The sequence below is a fragment of the Geotrypetes seraphini genome, chromosome 7 (genome assembly GCF_902459505.1).
Source record: "Geotrypetes seraphini chromosome 7, aGeoSer1.1, whole genome shotgun sequence".
Taxonomy (NCBI): domain Eukaryota; kingdom Metazoa; phylum Chordata; class Amphibia; order Gymnophiona; family Dermophiidae; genus Geotrypetes; species Geotrypetes seraphini.
Window position 1 is genome coordinate 159,477,882 of NC_047090.1, and position 21,818 is coordinate 159,499,699.

At 38.9% G+C, this 21,818-nt stretch overlaps 1 protein-coding gene across 3 annotated transcripts in view; it reads left to right on the top strand.

Annotated features, from left to right (window-relative positions):
* CDC42BPB (CDC42 binding protein kinase beta) overlaps positions 1–21,818 on the top strand; it is a 344,482-nt gene that overhangs the window by 71,666 nt on the left and 250,998 nt on the right. For all 3 annotated transcript variants that reach the window (XM_033950846.1, XM_033950844.1, XM_033950845.1), the window contains exons 6-8: positions 1,304–1,397; positions 7,375–7,575; positions 19,669–19,917. In XM_033950846.1, coding sequence (XP_033806737.1) covers positions 1,304–1,397; positions 7,375–7,575; positions 19,669–19,917 — 544 coding nt within the window. The remainder of the gene's footprint in view (positions 1–1,303; positions 1,398–7,374; positions 7,576–19,668; positions 19,918–21,818) is intronic.

Consider the following 21,818-nt stretch of genomic DNA (forward strand, 5'->3'; position numbering starts at 1 on the left):
ATGACATGTCCCTCCATGTCGAATTCCATTTTCGAACATGGAGGCAGGGAACATGCCGGTGACCCACCCTCACTCACCACCAGAGAAACCACTGCTGCTGCTGATTCCATAGGCATTGGAACGGGGGGAGGGGGGGCACAGGCGCCCCTGCTGGCATCTACTTCTCACCCTCCTCCCTCTCGCCTGCTCACCCGCCGCCCCGTTTAGCTTCTTAGAAAAGCGCTGCGCCGTCTTCTCTCCACTGTGGCCCGCCCTCTGACAACTTCCTGTTTCCGCTAGGGCTGGCTGCAGTGGACAGAAGATGCCGAGGCCAGCAACAGCGCGGCGCAACGCTTTTCTTTGACGTTAAACACGGCGGGCAGATGAGCAGGCGGGAGGGAGGAGGGGGGAGGAGTAGATGTTGGCAGGGGTGTGTTTATAGAGTGAGAGAAACGGGGGGAAGGGAGAAATGGATGTGGAGGAGGCAAGATGGGGAGAGGATGAGAAATTCAGGGAGGGGACAGAAGGGGGATGGAGAGATATGAACAGAGGAAAGAGAGGGAGAGATGGACATGAGGTTCATGCCGGTGGGCTAGAAGGGGTGCTGCTGGACAGGGGAGATGTAAAACGAAGGGAGAAGGGATGCTGCTGGACAGGGGGAGCAAGGAAGGGGTGCCCCTGGATAGGGGGAGCAGGGAAGAGCTGCTGCTAGACAGGGGGGGAGGTAAAAGGAAGGGAGAAGGCCTACTGCTGGACAGGGGGAGCAGGGAAGAGGTGCTGCTGGATAGGGGGAGGTAAAAGGAAGGGAGAAGGGCTGCTGCTGGACAGGGGGAGCAGTGAAGGGTTGCTGCTGGACAAGGGAGATGTAAAACGAAGGGAGAAGGGCTACTGCTGGACAGGGGGAGCAGGAAAGGGGTGGTGGTGGACAGCCGAGTAAAGAGAGAGACAGAAAGAAAGAAAGACAAACAGACAGAAAGCGGCCATTGAGAGAGAGAGAAAGAAAGACAGACACACACATCTATTCTAGCACCCGTTAATGTAACGGGCTTAAAGACTAGTGGGAGAAATAATTAACTATAGCTTTTCATTTACTCTTTTCTTTGAGGCAACTTATAATAGCCTGTTTGGGTTACAGATGTTCTCAATGCAATCTTACATAACATGTTCAAGTACTAAACAAAAACAGATTAATAATATCCCAAAAGCAAAAATTATGAATACTGAAAAATTATTTAATGGTTGCCCATGTTCATGAGCAGTTACATATGTTTGTTTCTGGATTGTTGTTTCTTGAGAATTGATTTTTTTTTTTTTTTTACCACAGGGATATAAAACCTGATAATGTTCTTTTGGACATGAATGGCCACATACGCCTGGCGGACTTTGGATCATGTTTGAAAATGAACGATGATGGCACTGTATGTATTTGTCATCTTACACGCTTGCTTAGCTGGTAATAGGGATAAGATAACACACTAAGTGCTTCAAGACATGTGAGATGAAAAACTACCAGTTTAGCCAAAGAAGCAAATACGATTTTTCATAACTATGGTACAACAAAGGTGGTTTACATATTATATACAGGTAATTTATCAGTCCCTAGTGGGCTCACAATTTGTTTTGTACCTGGAGCAGTGGAGGGTTAAATGACCTGCCTAGGGTTACAAGAAGCTGCAGTGGGAATCAAACCCAGTTCCTTTTTTAGCCCACTACACTAACCGCTAGGCTTCTACTCCGCTCATAGAAAACTTCAGAAGTCAAGGTAAATAAATAGATATGTTCCCTATTCACAAAAGTGATAACAGAAAAACATAGTAACATATAGTAACATAGTAGATGACAGCAGATAAAGACCCAAATGGTCCACCTGATTCAATTTAAATTTTTTATTTTTTCTTCTTAGCTATTTCTGGGCAAGAATCCAAAGCTTTACCCTGCACTGTGCTTGGGTTCCAACTGTCGAAATCCCTGTTAAGACTTACTCCAGCCCATATACACCCTCCCAGCCATTGAAGCCCTTCCCAGCCCATCCTCCATCAAACGGCCATATACAGACACAGATCGTGCAAGTCTGCCCAATACTGGCCTTAGTTCAATATTTAATATTATTTTCTGATTCTAAATCCTCTGTGTTCATCCCACGCTTCTTTGAACTCAGTCACAGTTTTACTCTCCACCACCTCTCTCGGGAGCGCATTCCAGGTATCCACTACCCTCTCCGTAAAGTAGAATTTCCTAACATTGCCTTTGAATCTACCACCCCTCAACCTCAAATTATGTCCTCTGGTTTTACCATTTTCCTTTCTCTGAAAAAGATTTTGTTCTATGTTAATACCCTTCAAGTATTTGAACGTCTGAATCATATCTCCCCTTTCTCTCCTTTCCTCTAGAGTATACATATTCAGGGCTTCCAGTCTCTCCTCATACGTCTTCTGGCGCAAGCCTCCTATCATTTTCGTTGCCCTCCTCTGGACCGCCTCAAGTCTTCTTACGTCCTTCGCCAGATACGGTCTCCAAAATTGAACACAATACTCCAAGTGGGGCCTTACCAATGACGTGTACAGGGGTATCAACACCTTCTTCCTTCTACTGACTACGCCTCTCTTTATACAGCCCAGCATCCGTCTGGTAGCAGCCACTGCCTTATCACACTGTTTTTTCACCTTTAGATCTTCGGACACTATCACCCCAAGGTCCAATAAATCTTATTTTGGTTGTTGGAACAGCAATTGAGATATTGTTAAAGGAAAGGAAGTGAACTTTTTAGAAACAAATGAGTTGTGAGGTCCAAGGCAGGATGAATTTACCAAAGGAAGATTGTGCTAAACAAATTAAATTGATTAGTTCTGTCGACACCCAGTCAGAGAAGTCAGATCGAAGACACATACTAAATGTAGTTTATTTGGATTTTAGCAAAACTTTTGATACTGTTCTGCAAAGCAGACTCATGGATAAACTGAGTAGCCTAGTCTTGGAGTGCTTATTGTATTATCTTATCCCTTTCCCTGGATAGGAACTTCTGGAGGGAGCTAGGGAATGATATGTTTGTTTGATTTTATTTGTCTTACTGAATTATGTATGTAACGATATGTAAACCATTTAGGTTTAAACAGTATATAAATTTTTAAAATAAATATAGGATGGGAGGCAAGAAGGAGAGGGTACATGGGGGGAAATGATAAAATTTTGACTCAAGGTTTAATACTATTGGGGAATATCTTTATTACACATAGTATTTTACACATTCTTTTCTGAATATTGCTGTTTGTACATATTGGCTGTCATCAATAAAATTGTTTGAAAGATAAACTGAGTAGCCTAAAATTAGGACACAAAATGGTAAACTGGATTAGAAACTAGTTGACTAATGGATGACAGATGGTAGTAGGAAATGGAATTCATTCAGAGGAAAGAGAGATGAGTAATTGAATATCTCAAGGACTGGACCTGGTGCTGATTCTACTCAATATTTTTGTGAGTAACATTGCTTATGACACAAAGGTTTGCAACATGGATGGAAGTGATCTTCAGAAATCAGAAGAATGGTTGGTTTAGTAGTTAAGATTTAATGTGAAAAGGGGAGGAAGTGACATCATCAGCGAAGATGACTGCCTAATCTCGAGGCTCCATCTTCTGGCCATCATAATTTCCCCATAAAGAGATTTTTCATTTGATGAACTACTAATTCTGGTGGGTGGCTGATGCATTAAAGTCTCCTGCAGCTCATGGCATCGAAAAAAAGAGTGGAGGGCAATCGCCAACAGAGTTGCATGTCTGAAAAGACCCACGCATGTTCTCTGTGTGCAGCAGGGCCACAGGATAAAGGCGAGGAACCTACCCATGTATCGAGCACACTGCAGTCGCTGCCTACGAGGACCTCGGAGTAGTGGTGAAGCTATGGAACCTTTCACTAAGGCCAATCTCCGAGATATAGTAACGGAGGTTAAGTTGGCGCTCTCCACAGTGGCCACTCTGGTTACAGAAGCAATCAGGGAGCTGTGGCAGTATCTTGCAGAAATTGGGTCCCACATCGACACTGTCGAGCTTTGAATGGATGTCTGTGAGGAGTCGGCCATAGGGATGCAGTGAGGTCTGGAGGTCATGCAATCTGAATTGCATGAACTGATTGACAAAATTGAGGACCTTGATAATTGGGCCCACCAAAACAATTTGCGGATTCGGGGAGTCCCAGACACAAGTGAATACAAAGATGCAAAGGATGTGATGACTAACTTAGCCAGATGGTTGCTACAGGACAATAGCTTGGATCTGGGCATTGAGAGGGCGCACAGAGCCCTGGACCTTAAGACATCGGAACGACCCAGCGATTTTGTGGTCTACCTTCAAAGTTTTGTGCTCAAAGAGCAAATCCTTCACAGAGCTCGGGAGCCAATGTGCGGTACTGCTGCACATTCCCATTTGAGTTGCTGATCACTTTGAATGGTGTCCCTAAGTGAGTCGCCACTGTTGGAGAAGCCCGGGACTTAGTCGTTAAAGAGGGGATTGACATCCCTGCTGATTCTGCCAGTAGTGTAGCCCCGCAGTCTATTCAACAACGTCTGTCCGGTTTCAGATGGCAGCGCTTGGATCATAGATGGGGACCACCTGCACAGAGGGTGGCGGAAGCTGCTTCGATGGCCTTGGCTGCAGGTCCTTCGTCTTGAACTACTGAGCATTTGTGCCCCCTCCCCCCCATTGTTGTTGGGTTGTTTTTGTTTTTTTTTTGTATTTGTCCTGAAAGTTGGATGAGATCACAGTTCACTGCTCCACAAGTTTGAACTATAAACTGAGGGGTAGGATTTGGGGGGGCTATGGCTCCTCTTATGGGGGGATATGTCTTAACTGTTGTTGATGAGTGCATGTGGTGGTGGGTGTATGTTGGATGGAGGGATGGTGTGGGCTTTCCCTCATGGTTTTTTTGGGGGAACTAAGGGTGCATTAAGGAGTACATTTTCCAGGAGGTACACTGAGTTCACGTTTGCTGATGTTCGTCAACCTTTGGGGTGGTCTTGTGTGCTTGAAGGGTAGTGGAGCCATTCTATGTGTGGTCCCCAATAGACTGGGGTGATCATGGGCTATCTGTAAATGCATGTGTTATTGCGCCTTTGACTACTGAAGATGTTTACTTCCTGTTTGTATGGTGGGAGGTCTGGTTGATCCCACTAGAGGGGTTGTATCGGAGATGGTGGACAGGTAGGTTGGGAGGAGAGGGGGGAGGAGGAACTATCACAGTTTTTATGGGTAGCAAACTCTTTGTCCACTTTGATAGATGTCAGGTTTCAAGGTTGTTTCCTATAATATTAGGGGGTATAATTCCCCTCACAAATGTACAGCATTGTTTAGAGAGCTGGTGTGTCTCCAAGCAGAGCTATACTTCCTACTGGAATCCCATCTCCCCAGAGCCCATGAATGGTACCTGTGGGACTCTGGATTCCCCTCGATGTATTGGGCATTTACTGGGGCTTCCAAAACAAGGTGTGGGCATTCTATTCACCTGGGACCTGCCATTAGAGGTTAAGACAGTGGTTTGGAACCCTCAGGGCCATTATATTTTTGTTGTGGGGGTTCTCCAGGGTTGCACCTATACCTTTGTTAATCTTTATGCACTGAATGAGAGGTAGGGGGGCTTCTTTCATGAGATAACATCTAAGATACTGCAATGCAAAGAGGGCTCGCTGATCATTGGGTGAGACCTGAAAATGACACTCTTTCCATCCTTGGACAACTCTGGCAGTCAGGTGACCTATGGTAGGAGGGATAGGACTGCACTGCACTGCTTCCTCAGAGATCTTAATCTGGAGGATGGGTGGAAATGGCTACACCCTAGGGACCAGGATTACACTTATTTTTCACCCTTACACCGCTCCTACTCCTACAAAATTACATTTTGGTGGAGAAAGAATTGATACACAGGGTGGGTCGAGCCGGAATTGAGCCACAGACCGGTCTGACCACTCATCTGTGTGGGTATACTTGGATGGGGTCTTCCAAAGCACAGGTCGTATTTATTGCAAGCTAAATGATGGCCTCTTGGATGATCCTGTGATCTAACGTAGGGTTCAGACTGTAATTGATAATTATATACAGTTGAATATACACTTCTCCCTCCGTATTCACGGTTTCGATTATTCACGTTTTTTAGCTTGCTGGCTCCTCCCCCCCCCAAATTACATCAGTATGCATAGAGAAATCACTGATTCCAAGCGTTTACAGAGAAAATTGCTGATTCCCAGCACTTTCTTCACCATTTTTTGCCTCTCCTTCATGAACAAGCCCGGTCTCCCACCATGTTATTTGCAGTTTCACCATATTCACGATAGTTTTTAATAGAAAACACTTTTCTGCAATGCAAAACAGGAATAACTTTCAGTTTTCAAAAGTCATAGAGGAGACATCCTACATGGAGCGACAGCTATGAACCTAGGCAAAAGGGGACAACCTATAGAGAACAACAGTTAAGAACCCTAACTATCTTACCAGACAGACTAAATGGTTATGTTAGTCTTTTACCTGCTGTCATCTACTCTTTATCTCCTCTAGAAATTACCAGATATCTTCTTCATGTAATACCTTTTTTGTAATTCTTTTGTAATCCGCCTTGAACCGCAAGACATTGGCGAAATAGAAATCTCTAATGTAATGTAATTATACTGTATGTTTAAAATTCTAACCAATTGCATTCTGGAATGTGTAGTCCTTATTTCCCTGTGGAAAAGCAGGACTTTCAACTTATCTGGAAGTATTTTCTAAAGATACTTGTACAGATTCCATTCCTTGTATCATCTTTTGCAAAGTTTATCAGAACATGGCTGATTACCAGGTTTTAGAAGAACAGCTTCAAAATTTGTTAAAATTAGCCACAAAAGGAATTGATTAAAGAAGGAGCATCTATGTATGTTGTAATCTTGTACACAATATATAAAGAGTACAGCATTCTCTCTTATTCTAACTCCTTTAAGATCTTAGTTTTGAAGAAATATGTTTTTCTGGTTTGTGTTTTCATAGAATTGTAATTACAAAATAGACTGGAAAAAACATGCAGGCTTGCTGATAACAGACTTGGGTGCTCAGGGGGAAGGGGAGTAAGTTTTAAACTTCAGTATTATCAAGCCTTTAAACTAATTTTATAGAGCTTCTGTTATGCGTCCAGATTACCCAGAATGTTAAAAATGTGCTTGTGTTGAAAACTTTTCGTGGCTGAATCCCAGTCTTAACATTCTTTGAAGCACTCTGTACAGAATCAGCTCATTTTAATGCAAGATTTATGGTTTTGTTCCACATTAAGTAAATAAGCATTTCCTACCATCCCAAGTTGCTGGATAGAATGTTCAGAAACTCCTTGAGACTGTACAGCAATTAATTTGTATTTGTATGTGTATATGCATTTGTTTATAGGTGCAGTCCTCTGTTGCAGTTGGCACACCTGATTATATTTCACCAGAGATATTACAAGCTATGGAAGATGGGATGGGGAAATATGGTCCAGAATGTGACTGGTGGTCTCTTGGTGTCTGCATGTATGAAATGATGTATGGTGAAACTCCCTTTTATGCTGAGTCATTAGTGGAAACGTATGGGAAAATTATGAATCATGAGGTATACACTTCTCTTTTATTTAGTATTGTGTTTAGATATGTTTTCAAGATTATATTTATTGGGAGCATGTCATTTGGAGAAATTTAAAGAATGTATTTCCAGCTTGAGTAGAAGCATACAGAATGATGATATTCATTGAGATCTAGCTAGATTCTTGGGTCCTGGGTTGGCCACTGTTGGAAACAAATACTGGGCTTGATGCCCTTTGATGTGTTCCAATATGGCAATTCCTATGTTCTTATATTAACCCTTCTTCATATAGTGCATAGAAAGATATACACACACATCTTTCTATGCACTATATGAAGAAGGGTTAATATAAGAACATAGGAATTGCCATATTGGAACACATCAAAGGGCATCAAGCCCAGTATTTGTTTCCAACAGTGGCCAACCCAGGACCCAAGAATCTAGCTAGATCTCAATGAATATCATCATATATATATATATATATATATATATATATATATATATATATATATATACACACACACACACCTACCTACCTACCTACCATGGATTACGAGCATATTCCGTTCCAGGAGCATGCTCGTTTATCAAAACAAAGTTCCCCATAGACAATAGTGCCAACAGCAAGGATTGGTTCCAGAACCCGGGGTCTGTACATGTCGGGGCCGGGTGCTGCAGCGCCGTCTCCTCCATCTGCCTCCTCCATCTGTCATCAGAAGAAGAACCCGACAGTGCTGCTTCGGAGGGGGGGGATGCCAGCCGCCGGAGAACCTCGCAGTGCCTTCAGAGGGATGCCTCCTCCATCTGCCGGCCAGCCCTCCACGTGGGATGCCCCTTGCATGCTGGAGAGCTCCCACCCGAGCCCACGCAGCCGAGCCGCCCCACCTGCACGCCGCGCATGACATGCACAACGCCGATGATTGACGTTGTGCGCATAACATGCAATGCACAGGGGGGACGGCACCCGGCCACGCAGGCCCAGACAGAGGTCCTCCAACCTGCGGAAGGCACCCGATGTAGAAGGCTGGCCGGAAGATGGAAGAGGAATCCCCTGTAAGTGCTCGTTGAACAGGGCAGTCCTCGGTTTACGAGTCAAAAGTTTGCTGAGTGTTTTGCTCATCTTGCAAAACACTCGCAAACCGGGTTACTTGCAAACCGGGTTACTCCGCGAATCTCGGAGAGAGCGTGAACTCGCAGCCCTTGAGCATGCTCAAGGCCCAGCAAAGAAGAGGATGCAGATTTTCGGGCACCGGCACCAACGCACAGGACATTGCGGTGCCGGTGGCCAGATGGGGGTAAGAAACGTGTTTGGGTGGTCTGGGGGATTTCAGACCATGGCGGGGGGGGGCAGATTGCGGAGGGGGGCCTATAGGGGGAGCAATGCTGGTTCTTGGGGGGGGGGTGGATAGAGCAGCGCCACTGGCCTCGGGGGGTGAGGGTGGATGGGAACGTATCATGCGAGTTTCCCTTAGTTCCTATGGGGAAACTCACTTTGATATACGAGTATTTTGATTTATGAGCATGCTTCTGGAACGAATTATGCTCATAAACCAAGGTACCACTGTATATATATTTTAAGATAGGCGAGCAAAGGATGTGCACCCAAATGAATGAGTGATGTTAACACATGGCAGTGCCTAGGGGATACATGCTTATATTTGTTTGTTTGTCATGACATCGAACTCCTAAAAATGAAACAGCTAGCCAGACGACTAGAAAGAATATGGAAAAAAACAGGAGAATTATCAGACCGTAACAATTGGAGAGCCAATATAAAAACTTACAAACAACTGATAAAAGATAAACGCAAAGCATTCTACTCAAACAAAATCAATCCATCCTGTAACAGCCCACAAGGAGTCAATACAAAAGAGCTGTTCAACCTGATTACGAACTTATTCGACACCACCCGCTACACTCTACCTACACACAACACCAAATTACCCTCTGCGAACGACCTAGCCCTATACTTTGACTCAAAAATTAAAAACCTAAGAAACAATTGCTCAACAAAAGAACCTAATGATCACCACATAGCTAACACACTAGGAAATGAAGCACCTGCAGACATGATCTGGAATTCCTTTCAAGACATAAATTGGAATAACTATACCAAATTATATAACAAATACTCCAAATCACATTGCATCCTAGACTCGTGTCCCCCAGAAATCATGAAAGCGGCACCACTTGAATTTAAACTATCACTATTGCACTAAGCCCATAACCTAAAAAATGGAAAATTCCTCACCAAGAACGGCCACATAATAATAACCCCTATCCTAAAAAATAGCAAAGAATCCTCAGCCCTAGTAACCAACTATAGACCAATTGCTTCCATTCCACTCTTCGTAAAGATCATGGAGGGATTGGTACACTCCCAATTGATGGAATATCTTGACCAGTTCTCTCTCCTAGATGAGACTCAATTCGGCTTTAGACCTCTCTTCAGCACAGAAACTGTAATCGCGGCTATCTTAGATTACTTGCATCTATTGTTAAGCAAAGGCCTCAATGCCCTGATCATGCAATTCGACATGAGCTCCGCCTTTGATCTAGTAGACCATGCGAAAATGCTACAATGCCTAGACGCTATTGGCATCAGGGGTGAAGTGCTAAACTGGTTCCACGGCTTCCTATTGTCCTGCACCTATCAGGTTCGTTTCAATAATGATCTCTCCAACACCTGGAGCAACCCATCCGGTGTACCGCAAGGGTCCCCACTATTCCCACTGCTTTTCAATATATACATGACCACACTAGCGTACAATTAACCAAGCGGGGGATGAAACTATTCAGTTACGCTGATGACTTTACAATCATCATCCCATTTGCCAACTCCATCTCGGAAACCATTCCCAAAGCATCAGAAGCCATAAACTTGATGGAGCACTGGATGACAGACTTCAAGCTCAAGCTCAATACAGAGAAGACAAAATTCTTTGTCGCTTCACCACGCCTGCATGACACCAAAACATCAGTAGGCATTAACAAACTTAACTACCCCATACAGCCCACCATTAAAATACTGGGTGTAACTCTTGACCAATGCCTAACCATGAAAGACCAGGTGGACTCCCTAATCAAAAGGTTTTTTCACCCTCTAGAAGCTCAAATCCATTAAAGCATACTTCGATAACTCTGCATTCAGAATCCTGGTACAATCCCTCGTACTAAGTCAACTTGACTATTGTAACATCGCCTACTTAGCAATCCCCCAAAAGCATATACGACGCTTACAATTAATGCAAAACACTGCGGTCAGACTTATCTTCGGTCTAAAGAAATTCGATCACGTGACGCCATACTACAAACAGCTACACTGGTTGCCGTTGGAAGCTCGTGTAAAATTTAAGTTCGCTTGCTTCTGCTTTAAAGTTCTTTACAGTCTTGCCCCTAAATACATAACTGATCTCTTCTCCTTCTCAGCCTGCCGACACAAGAGAAGCTCCCACTTGCACTTTGTTTCTCCCCCGGTCAGAGGTTGCAAACTAAAAAAACATTATGGACACCTTCTCTCACATCAAGCAGCTTTATGGGGTAAAGAACTAGAACAACTCCTCTCGCCCACCACTTACGAGGTGTTCAGGAAACGCCTCAAAACTCACCTGTTCCTGAAGTACCTAGATAGTTGACCCGTTCCTCCCTTTCCCCTACTTAACAGTTCTCTGGTCATTTCCCCCACACTTGTTCTCCCTTCCCTTAAGTTCTCTCAACTTGTACTTCACTAATCTTTTGTAAACCGCATAGAACTTAATGGTACTGCGGTATATAAACTGTTATTTATTATTATTATTATTACTTACAAGATCATGAAGGGCATAGAGAGGAACAGATTCTTCAAACTTTCAAAAAATAAAAAAAACAAAAGGGCATTTGGAAAAGTTGAAAGGAGACAGATTCAAAACGAATGCTAGGAAGTTCTTCTTTACCCAGCGTGTGGTGGACACCTGGAATGTGCTTCCAGAGGATGTACTAGGGCAGAGTACGGTACTAGGGTTTAAAAAAGGATTGGACAATTTCCTGCTGGAAAAGGGGATAGAAGGATATAGATAGAGGATTACTGCACATGTTCTAGACCTGTTGGGCCGCCGCGTGAGCGGGCTGCTGGGCACGATGGACCCCCAGGTCTTACCCAGCAGAGGCATTGCTTATGTTCTTATTAAAATTCAATAAAAATTTGTCCATTTTAGGGTTCTGAAACAGCAAATTAAAAAAATTATGTTGATCATAATTTGGCACTTACACAAAAAGACGCTTACTCAACGATATGAGTAAAATGCCAACATTAGTATTGTTGTTTTACCATTAAAGTTTGATAAATACGAGTATAACCGCCAAGTTTGCTCCAACAATCCACTCATTACTTACGTTCAAATTGAGGTCACTAGCCATGTGCAAAGCCACTAGGCATGCACACTAGTCATACGCCTAGTGTCTTCCCCATGGTGATTACATTCACATGATAATCGAAAACAAACTTTTTTACCGGCCATAAACATCAAAACAGTAACTAACAAATAACCTGAAGTTGTAGTTGTAGTTACTTTATTTCTATATACTTTTTAATTTCTTAAGATTGTAAAAGATGTCTAATATAAGAAAAATCTACGCCCCCCCCCCCTGTATGTCAGTCACAGCTCCCCAGGGATCTATTAATATCACTTTTCCTTTCATTGTAATCTTGTGGATGTCTTCAAGTAATTCTTGATCTACTACTTCTGTCCGTGGAGGTGGCCTATTTATCACACAAATATAAACGCGTTGTCCATTTGCTCTTTCCAGATTAACTCTTAGTGCCTCTTCCCTTAATGATGGATGTGAATAAAACAGCTGTGTACCTGGGAGGAGCATATAGAGCCTGATTTTTTAAATGGTACCTAGCAGCTAGATACCGCTCAGTGTGGTTGTCAATCAATTGTTAGGCGCCGTTTGTAGAATTGCACTTAGTGGCGCTTAATTCAACAGGTGCTGGTAGGCGTCATAATGTTAGATACAGGCATATTAGGCCAGAGTTTCCTTGGTCTAATTTGCTGTTGCCTAAGCCTAACCATGCCTACTTTTTGTGTAGGTAATTCTTTAATTGGTTTTTAATAGCACTGTTCGATTAACAGTGCTGATTGAACCAATTAAAAATTGTTAGATGAGTAGATGGCTAGGCACACCAATCTGGGTACCTAACAGTAGGCACTTTTTTTTTTTTTTTTTTTTTTTTTTAAATTTTTATTTATAAATTTTCCATTCTTACAATATTTAATTCATACAATATATATTAATTATTACATATCTGAAATATTATCATTATTTATTCATAGTATTTAAAATATAATATGATAAAGATTATTCAATAACATATACAATATAATTCCCTCTCCCTTTTTATATAAATATTTCCATTAATTATTCAAATCCCACCCCATTCATATACTCTTTTTATCATTGTGCTAAGAAACTAATCATTAGAATAATTTGTCAATGGTTTCCATATTTTCATGAAATTAAGAAGATTTCCCTGTTGTATCGCTATTATTTTTTCCATTTTATAAATATGACAAACAGAGTTCCACCAGAATGTATAATTCAATTTGGTATAGTCTTTCCAGTTTTGAGTAATTTGTTGCATGGCGACTCCTGTTAGTATTAATAATAGCTTATTATTGTTTGCTGATATCGGACTCTTAGTTCTCATTGCAGTTCCAAATAATATGGTGTCATATGAGAGTCCTACGTGATTTTCTAGTAATTTATTAATTTGGGGCCAAATTGAATTCCAAAATGCGTTTACACAGGGACAGAAAAAGATTAAATGATCTAACGTCCCTATTTCCAATTTACAATGCCAGCATCTATTAGATCTAGTACTATCTATTTTTTGCAGGCGCGTTGGGGTCCAGAACACTCTATGTAATAAAAACAACCATGTTTGATTCATAGATGCTGACCTTGTAGATCTTAATCTCCAGGACCAAAATCGTGGCCATTGAGATTCAGAAATTGTCTGACCAATCTCAATACTCCAAATATCCCTAAGACCTGTTTTCTTTTTTTTATTTAAAAATCCGTATATCAATTTGTACCATTTTGCGGCTTGGTGACCCAAAAAATCCGTCTGGAAACATAGAATCTGTAAACTATATTGATTATTTAGATTTTTCCATTCAGGGAACCCTACCTGAATGGCCTGCTTCAATTGCATCCATTTAAAATATTGTGTTTTATTTAGTCCAAATTTATTTTGCAATTGTGAAAAACTAAGCAGTGATCCTTCTGATATGACATCTTTCAATGTTCTTATTCCTGCATTTATCCATTGTTTCCAGACGATTTTAAATCCGCCAATCTTGATCCTGGAGTTTATCCATATTGATTGATTTAGAGATTTAGCAATAGGTTCTGATGATAAATTACTGATATATCTCAATGTTTTCCAAGTGTCAAATAAAATTCTGTGATCTTTGTATCTTTTAGGCATTGTTATAGTTATTAACTGTTCTGGATATATAGGGAACAGGAGCCGCCATTCTAAATATAGCCAATCTGGTACATTTTCTAAAAGGTCTGGGAGGATCCAATACATACCCTGTCTTAAGATATAGGCTTGATGATACCTATAAAAATTTGGAAAATTTACCCCCCCTTCCACAATTGGTCTTTGTAATGATACTAAAGCGATTCTTGGTCTTTTCCCACACCAAACAAATTTTGTAAGAACATTGTTAAGTTTTTTATAAAATGACCCCTGAAAAAATATTGGAATCATACTCATTTGGTAACAAACCACAGGCAATATCATCATTTTAACTGTTTGAATTCTTCCCCACCAAGAAAGATGTAGTGGATTCCATTGCTCACACATTTCTGTTATTTTTTTTAATAAAAGTTTTTCATTCTCTTTGACTGTATCTTCAATTGTGTTTTTGATCATAATTCCTAAGTATTTTATTCCATCTTCTTTCCAAATAAATGAATATGGATCAAATAATCCCTTGGTACAATGAACATTTATTGGGAGAATTTCAGATTTGTTCCAATTAATTTTATATCCAGAAAAAGTACCATATTTTTCTATTAAATTAAGTATACATGGAATAGTAGTTTCCGGTTCTCTTAAATATAATAATATATCATCTGCATATGCTGATAATTTAAATTCAAAATCGGTAAATGATATTCCCCTTATCTCCTTAGTTTTGTTTATTGCAATTAATAAAGGTTCTAGGACAATATCAAAAAGTAAAGGAGACAAAGGGCATCCTTGTCTAACTCCCCTATGCAAGTTAAATCTGTTTGATAAATTATTATTAATATATAGTCTTGCACCAGGAGAGCTATACAATGTCTGAATCATTTTAATAAAACCGGATCCTATGCCAAACCATTGTAAAGCTTGGTATATAAAATTCCATTCCACTCTGTCAAAGGCTTTTTCTGCATCTAAAGATATTAAAAAAACTGGATCATTTATATTTTTTGCTAAATTTAATGAGTGGAATGCTAATCTAGTATTATTTGATGAATGTCTTTTAGCAATAAATCCTGTTTGATGTACATCAATAATGAAAGGGAGAGCTTTTGCCAATCTTAATGCTAATACTTTAGCCATTAATTTGTTATCCACATTCAATAATGAAATAGGCCTGTAATTTGAAACCAGAGTAGGATCTTTGTTTGGTTTTGGTAAGACTATAATTATCGATTCTGCCATAGTACCAGAAATATTTTCATTCTTTATTTGATATTGATATAAATTTAACAGATGTGGTAATATGATATTTTGGAAAAATTTATAAAATTCAACCGTATAACCATCTCCACCTGGAGCGGATCCAGCTCTAAGAGATTTCAATGCTGTTTCTAATTCTTTTAAAGATATAGGTTCTTCTAAACTTCCTTTTATATGATCTGGAATATTTGGTCCAATATATGAATTTAAAAAAGTTAATCTGTCTTGTTCTTTATTTTTATAAGAATTGGAAGTATATAATTCTTTATAAAAATCAAGAAATTGTGTTATAATATCTTTTGTGTTGGTATGTGTGTTACCTTGTGTATCTTTAATTGCAATAATCTTAGATTTTCTTTTCTTTGCTTTTAGAAAGTTTGCTAATAATTTCCCCGCTTTATTTGAATTTCCATAATATTGTACTTGTTTGTTGAAAATGTCTTTCCTCACAATTTGAGAAGAAATCTCATTATATTTAACTTTTAATTTTAATAATTCTTGTAGTGTATTATTTTCCCATTTTTCAATTAATTTATTTTCTAATAATTTAATTTGCTTTCCCATCTCAATAAATTGTTTTTTTTTTTGTTTATTAATAAATGTTGAATATGAAATAATATTTCCTCTCATAGTTGCTTTAAAAGCATCCCATAAGATCTCAGCATTAATATCATCTGATTCATTAAATTGAAAGAATTCTTGCATTTTTATTTTAAAGTCTTCAAGAAATTTTGAATCCGCTAATAAATCATTATTAAATCTCCAAATTAAATCAAAATTTTCAACATCATTATTTTGAAGATTAATCCACACACCAGCATGATCTGAAATTATAATAGAATCAATTACTGCTTTTAAGACACGCTGCGCTATATTATTAGAAACAAATATATAATCAATTCGTGAAAAGGATTTATGAACCTGAGAACAAAAAGAAAATTCCTGATCATTAAAATGAAGAATTCGCCATATATCTACTAAATCACAAGATGTTATCAAATTATCTAAGCCTAATGATTTCATAACTTTACTTGGTTTTTTATCCAAAATCGGATCCATTACAGCATTGAAATCCCCTGCTACTATTAAATTAGATGTAGCCAGTGGTAAGAGCAATTGTTGAATTTGTTTAAAAAACTCCATTTGATTCGTATTAGGAGCATACAAATTGAATAAGTTCAGGGTTGTATTTCCCAGGACCATCTCGATATGTACCCATCTACCTAAGGGATCATAATTAATTAATTTAAAATCTGCATTACATTTTTTGTTTATTAGAACAGCCACTCCAGCTTTTTTCTTTAAAGCCGGTGCAAATAAACATTTAGAAATCCAACCTCCAGATAATTTTTTTGATTCAATTTCCGAAAGATGGGTTTCTTGAATGAAGTAAATGTCCGCATTTTGATTTTTAAGGAACGATAATAATTTCTTCTTCTTAATAGAATGATTTAAACCATTGACATTTAGCGAATACATTTTTATATCCATCTGATTAATAATTATATTTTAACCAATATTCTATAATAATTTACACGATTATCTCCTAGCACATTCATTAATAATTCATGTTCTATCCCACCCATTATTTTCCCTCCCCTCCCACCCATTATCATATTCTGATTTGGAACACGCATTGGTCATGCAAAACCTACATCTCCATCTCCAGGCAACTAATAATTCATTATATTATTACTAAAAAAAAAAACACATTTCTAAATTCAATATTTTCTTTATACTTCCACCCTTATATAATTGGAATTTATATCCATTTAATCTATAATATTTTATAAATTTACTAAGAATTATATATATCTAATTTATAAAATTAAAATCAATATCATGCATACATGTAATATTATACTCTTCATAAATAAACATATTACAATATAGCTCTATTTTTCAATATATATCTATATAGATCTTCATATAAATTATATATATTCATTTTTATATAAATATATATATATTAATTTTAATAAAATTTCAAATCAATCATTTTCATAGATCATCTTCATAATAAATTAATTTGAATAATTAGTTGAATAAAATATACATTTTATATCAATAGATAAGTTTTATAATAAATTCATATTTTATTAATTATCAAACAATCAGTTACTTATTTTCTTATTTTTCATTATCATTTAATATGTCTGAATAATTGATTCAAATAAAAATTTTATTTTCGATATCTATTTTATTAATTAATCTTGTCAATAATCAAATTATTTCCTTGTATATATTTCATAAACTTATAATTTTCTTATACAAATTTGAAATATTGTTTTTATAATAAATTAATATATTTCATTTTTTATTCTTATTTTCAATATATCAATAATAAAATTTTCCTATAAATATTTTTAATGATAATTTCTTTGTAAATCATTTCATTATTCCTTAATCATAATAAGTTAATATGCTATATGATTGAATAAATTTTCTATTTTGTTTAAAACATGTAATTTATATAAATTTTAAATTTTTAAAATTTTTTTTTTTTTATATATATATATTTTTTTTTTATTTATTTATTTATTTATTATTTTTTTTTTTTATTAATATTAATATTAATGATTGTGGATGCTAATATTTTATTAATAATTAATTTAATAAAATAATATTATATTATTGCATCCACTATATCAATAAATATGAATTATTTTTCCAGTTAATACCTTTTATTATATCTTAATTTTTATTTTTTTTTATTTTATTTTTTTTTTTTATTAATACTCTTCTTTATTTTCCCTTTTTTCCATCTTCTTTCTTCTTTCTTCTTTCTTCTTTCTTCAACTGAATTGTTCTGTTTTTTATGTAAACTTAGGTTCTTTTTGTGTCAGAAATTCTTTCAGTTTTTCCGGGTCTTGAAAGTATATGGATTTGTTTCCACTGGATATTCTCATAGTGGATGGATAATATAATCCATATATGTATCCTTTTTCTTTCAGCTGCTGTCTGTATGTAAGGAATTGTTTTCTTATGTTTGCTGTATATTTAGCAAAATCTGGTACTAAAATCAGTTTTGATCCTTTATAATTCAAGTTTTTATTTGCTTTTGCCATTTTTAATATTTCTTGAGCTTGTTGATATCTTAATACCTTGAATATCAAAGGTCTTGGAGCAGTCTGATTTACTGGCTTTCTTGTTGGAATTCTGTGGGCTCTTTCAATTTCTAACGGCCATTTTGAATTGAGCTGAAGCAGTTTAGGTAAAAGATTTTCCAGGAATAACACAGGATCTTCCCCTTCAATATTTTCAGCCAGCCCCAAAATTCTGATGTTCTTTCTTTTTCCTCGGTTTTCCATGTCCACCATTTGATTTTTTAAAGCTGTTACTTCTTTTTTATCTTTGTTATATTCCTGTGTGAAGGAATCAAACCTCTCCATTTTTTCTTCCAGCACTGTCATTCTCAGTCTCTCAGTTTGGATCTCTTGTTTCATTATAAGAAGTTCTTCTTTGACTTCAGATATTTTGTTGGCGTTTTCAGTCAGCATTAATTTTATTTTGAACAATTCTGTCATAATGTCTGACTTTTCAGTGAGTTCTTCAGTCTCCATCGGGAACGGCACACTCGATGGTGACAGAGGAGTAACTTTTGTTCTTTTTGCAGAGATACCCGATGTCGAAGGTTTTTCAGCTTTCCCCTGCTTCATATTCGCTATCTCCGACTTTGTTTTATGTATTTTTAATCGCGATTCAAAAAAGTAGAAGTTTTATTTTATTCCGTTTGTTGCCTGGATACGGGAGCGCTGCAGTTAGGCTGCCATATCGTGCGCGCTCCAAGCCACGCCCCCACAGTAGGCACTTTTTAAAGAATCAGGGGGCCTAGAGTTTATTGGAAAGGCCTTTTTGAAATCGGCTATGACATAATCTGATATGACATTTAACCCCTGAGGTAGCCTGTCAGCGAGATATGCCAGTTTCTTGTATTTGATGTACAATAAAAATCTTTTTACATAGAAACACAGAGTTCTCATTCAGTTTTTGTTCTTGATTTGTTTTTATTGTTCATTTTGTGTGCACTCTTTTTTTGTTTGTTTTCTGCTGCGAATACACTTAGATAGCCCCTGCTCGACAGGACTTATATTAAAGTCAGACAAACAAGACAGGGGATTAGAAAGTTACTTGTGAGAGTAATTAAAACATTAATTTTGAATGACTGAATAATGATTTGAGTTAAAACCAACTTTCAGCCTGAATTTGAATATGACTAGAAATGGAGCTTGATGTACCAATTCACAAAGTCCCCTTCTATGACAATCATGTGTCTTTAGGTTTATTTAGCAAGTACCACCCTTACCAATATTTGTTTTACTTTGATATTGTAAATAAAAATGTTAATTTGCCTGTTCAGGTGTCTCAAAATTATGCACATGTATAAACTTGCTTTCTAGGAGCGATTTCAGTTCCCCTCTCATATCGCTGATGTGTCAGATGCAGCAAAAGATCTTATCCAACGGCTTATCTGTGGCAGAGAATGTCGACTAGGACAGAATGGAATAGATGATTTCAAAAATCACAAGTTCTTTGAAGGAATAGACTGGGAAAATATACGCAACTTAGAAGCACCTTATATTCCAGAAGTCAGCAGCCCTTCAGATACATCAAACTTTGATGTAGATGATGATGTGCTAAGGAATCATGTATGTTCTTTTATTTATAATATTTTTGTGTTTACTGTTTTTGTTGTTTAATTATTGAGTAGTAGTGAAATAATAAAGAGAATGATTGCTAGCAATCCATGTATTTTAAAAATTGTTCCCGCTTAATAACAATTTTAATTCTATAGTTAATATCATAATAGAGTTTTATACAAAAAGAGAAGTCTCTTTAGGTCCCCATTTTATTTGTGCACTTGGCAATATCTTGAAACCTAGTGTTATTTTGGAAGTATCCAAAAATGGCGTCCATCTGGCATTACCTACCAAAATGATAGTACAGGGCTGGTGCAAGGGTATTTGACACCATAGGCAAACCTCCAGCCTTGCAAATACTCTAGTTGCCTCTCATATCCTGAGGCCCCCTCCAAAATTTTTATAATTAAACTCACCATAATTATGCTAACATCATCCATTCAAGAGCAATCATGTAAAAATACATAGAGGACATCCTATTTTTTAATATTAATAGTAATAAACAGAAAACAAAGAAAAGTATGATACCTTTTTTTTTTTTTTCTTGGACTAGCAATGTATTTTTACAAGCTTTTGAAAGTAGAGTCGCCTTCAGTTTGTTTATGAGCCAGAGATGATATTAAAATACACAGTGCAACATGAACAATTTAACAATATTGTATGTACATACTTAATGAGGGTAAATTTCCCAGGCCCTCCTGCCCTCGACACAACCCCCCTCCCCCAACGACCGCCCCCCCGAACCCCCGATCGCCCCCCCCTCCGACCCGCGACCCCCCCACCCCCAACCCGTACCTTTCAACGTTCGCCAGACGGATGGGTTACAAGCCTGCCCGTTCGGCTGGCCAGCCGGCTCCAGAAAGGGCCGGATTGGCCCAGGTGGCTGAAACCCCGCCCACAAATGGGGCCTGAGGCGCCTGGGCCAATCAAAATAGGCCCAGGAGCCTTAGGCTCCTCCTGTGGGTGGGGCCTTAAGCCGGGTTGGGCGGGCGTTGGGGGGAGGAGGGTTGTGTCGAGGGCAGGAGGGCCTGGGATCCCTCCTGCCCGTATTGTAGTGGGGGGTGGGGGGGTAGGGGGTCATCGGGGCCAGGAGGGCTTGGGCTCCCTCCTGGCCCGATCGTACTCGGCGGGGGTGGGGCCTGATCGCCGGGGCAAGAGGGCTTGGGCTCCCTCTTGCCCCGGTATCGTCGGGGGGGGGTGATGTATCGCGGCAGGAGAGATTGGCCATCTCCCCTGCCGCGATGCGATCACTCCTCTACCCAAACTGCCACAACCCGCGGCAGGAGAGATTGGGCATCTCTCCTGCTGCGGGTCACAGCAGTTCGGTAGATGGGTGATCGCATCGTGGTAGGGGAGATGAGGCACTTCTCCTCCCGCAATGGTTGCGGTGGGTAGGTTGCTGGGCCACTGAACTGATCGCGCCAGCAGCCATCAGCTCAGCGGCCCCTTTTTCGGCACTTAGACCTGGTTTGACTTTGTCTATGTCAAAAAGGTATAAGTGCCGACTAGGCAACCTGCCTACGGTTTTGGTTATAGCTGCTGCACGCCTAGGTGTAGGTCGGCCCACCTCCTGCCCACCGCCCGCCCTTTACCCTCCTCTAAACATGCCTCTTTTCTCTCTGTGCGTTTAGAGGCAGGGGAAAGGCCTAAGCTGATTTTAGATACGTCTAAAAACCAGCTTTGGTTATGGGTACTTGGACGATCAGGCTTTTTGATCGTCTAAGTAGCCATTTAGGACACTTTTTAGACGTGGTTTTTTTTTTTTTAATTATGAACCCCTTAGCATAGAGAAGCCCCTAATTGTTGAAAATAGACAGAAAAGCAATCATAAGCTGAATTAGAAATGTCTATGTATTTATTTTCAACCATGGAATAGCCATCTCTTATTTGAAAGCCTGGGTAATCTGTAA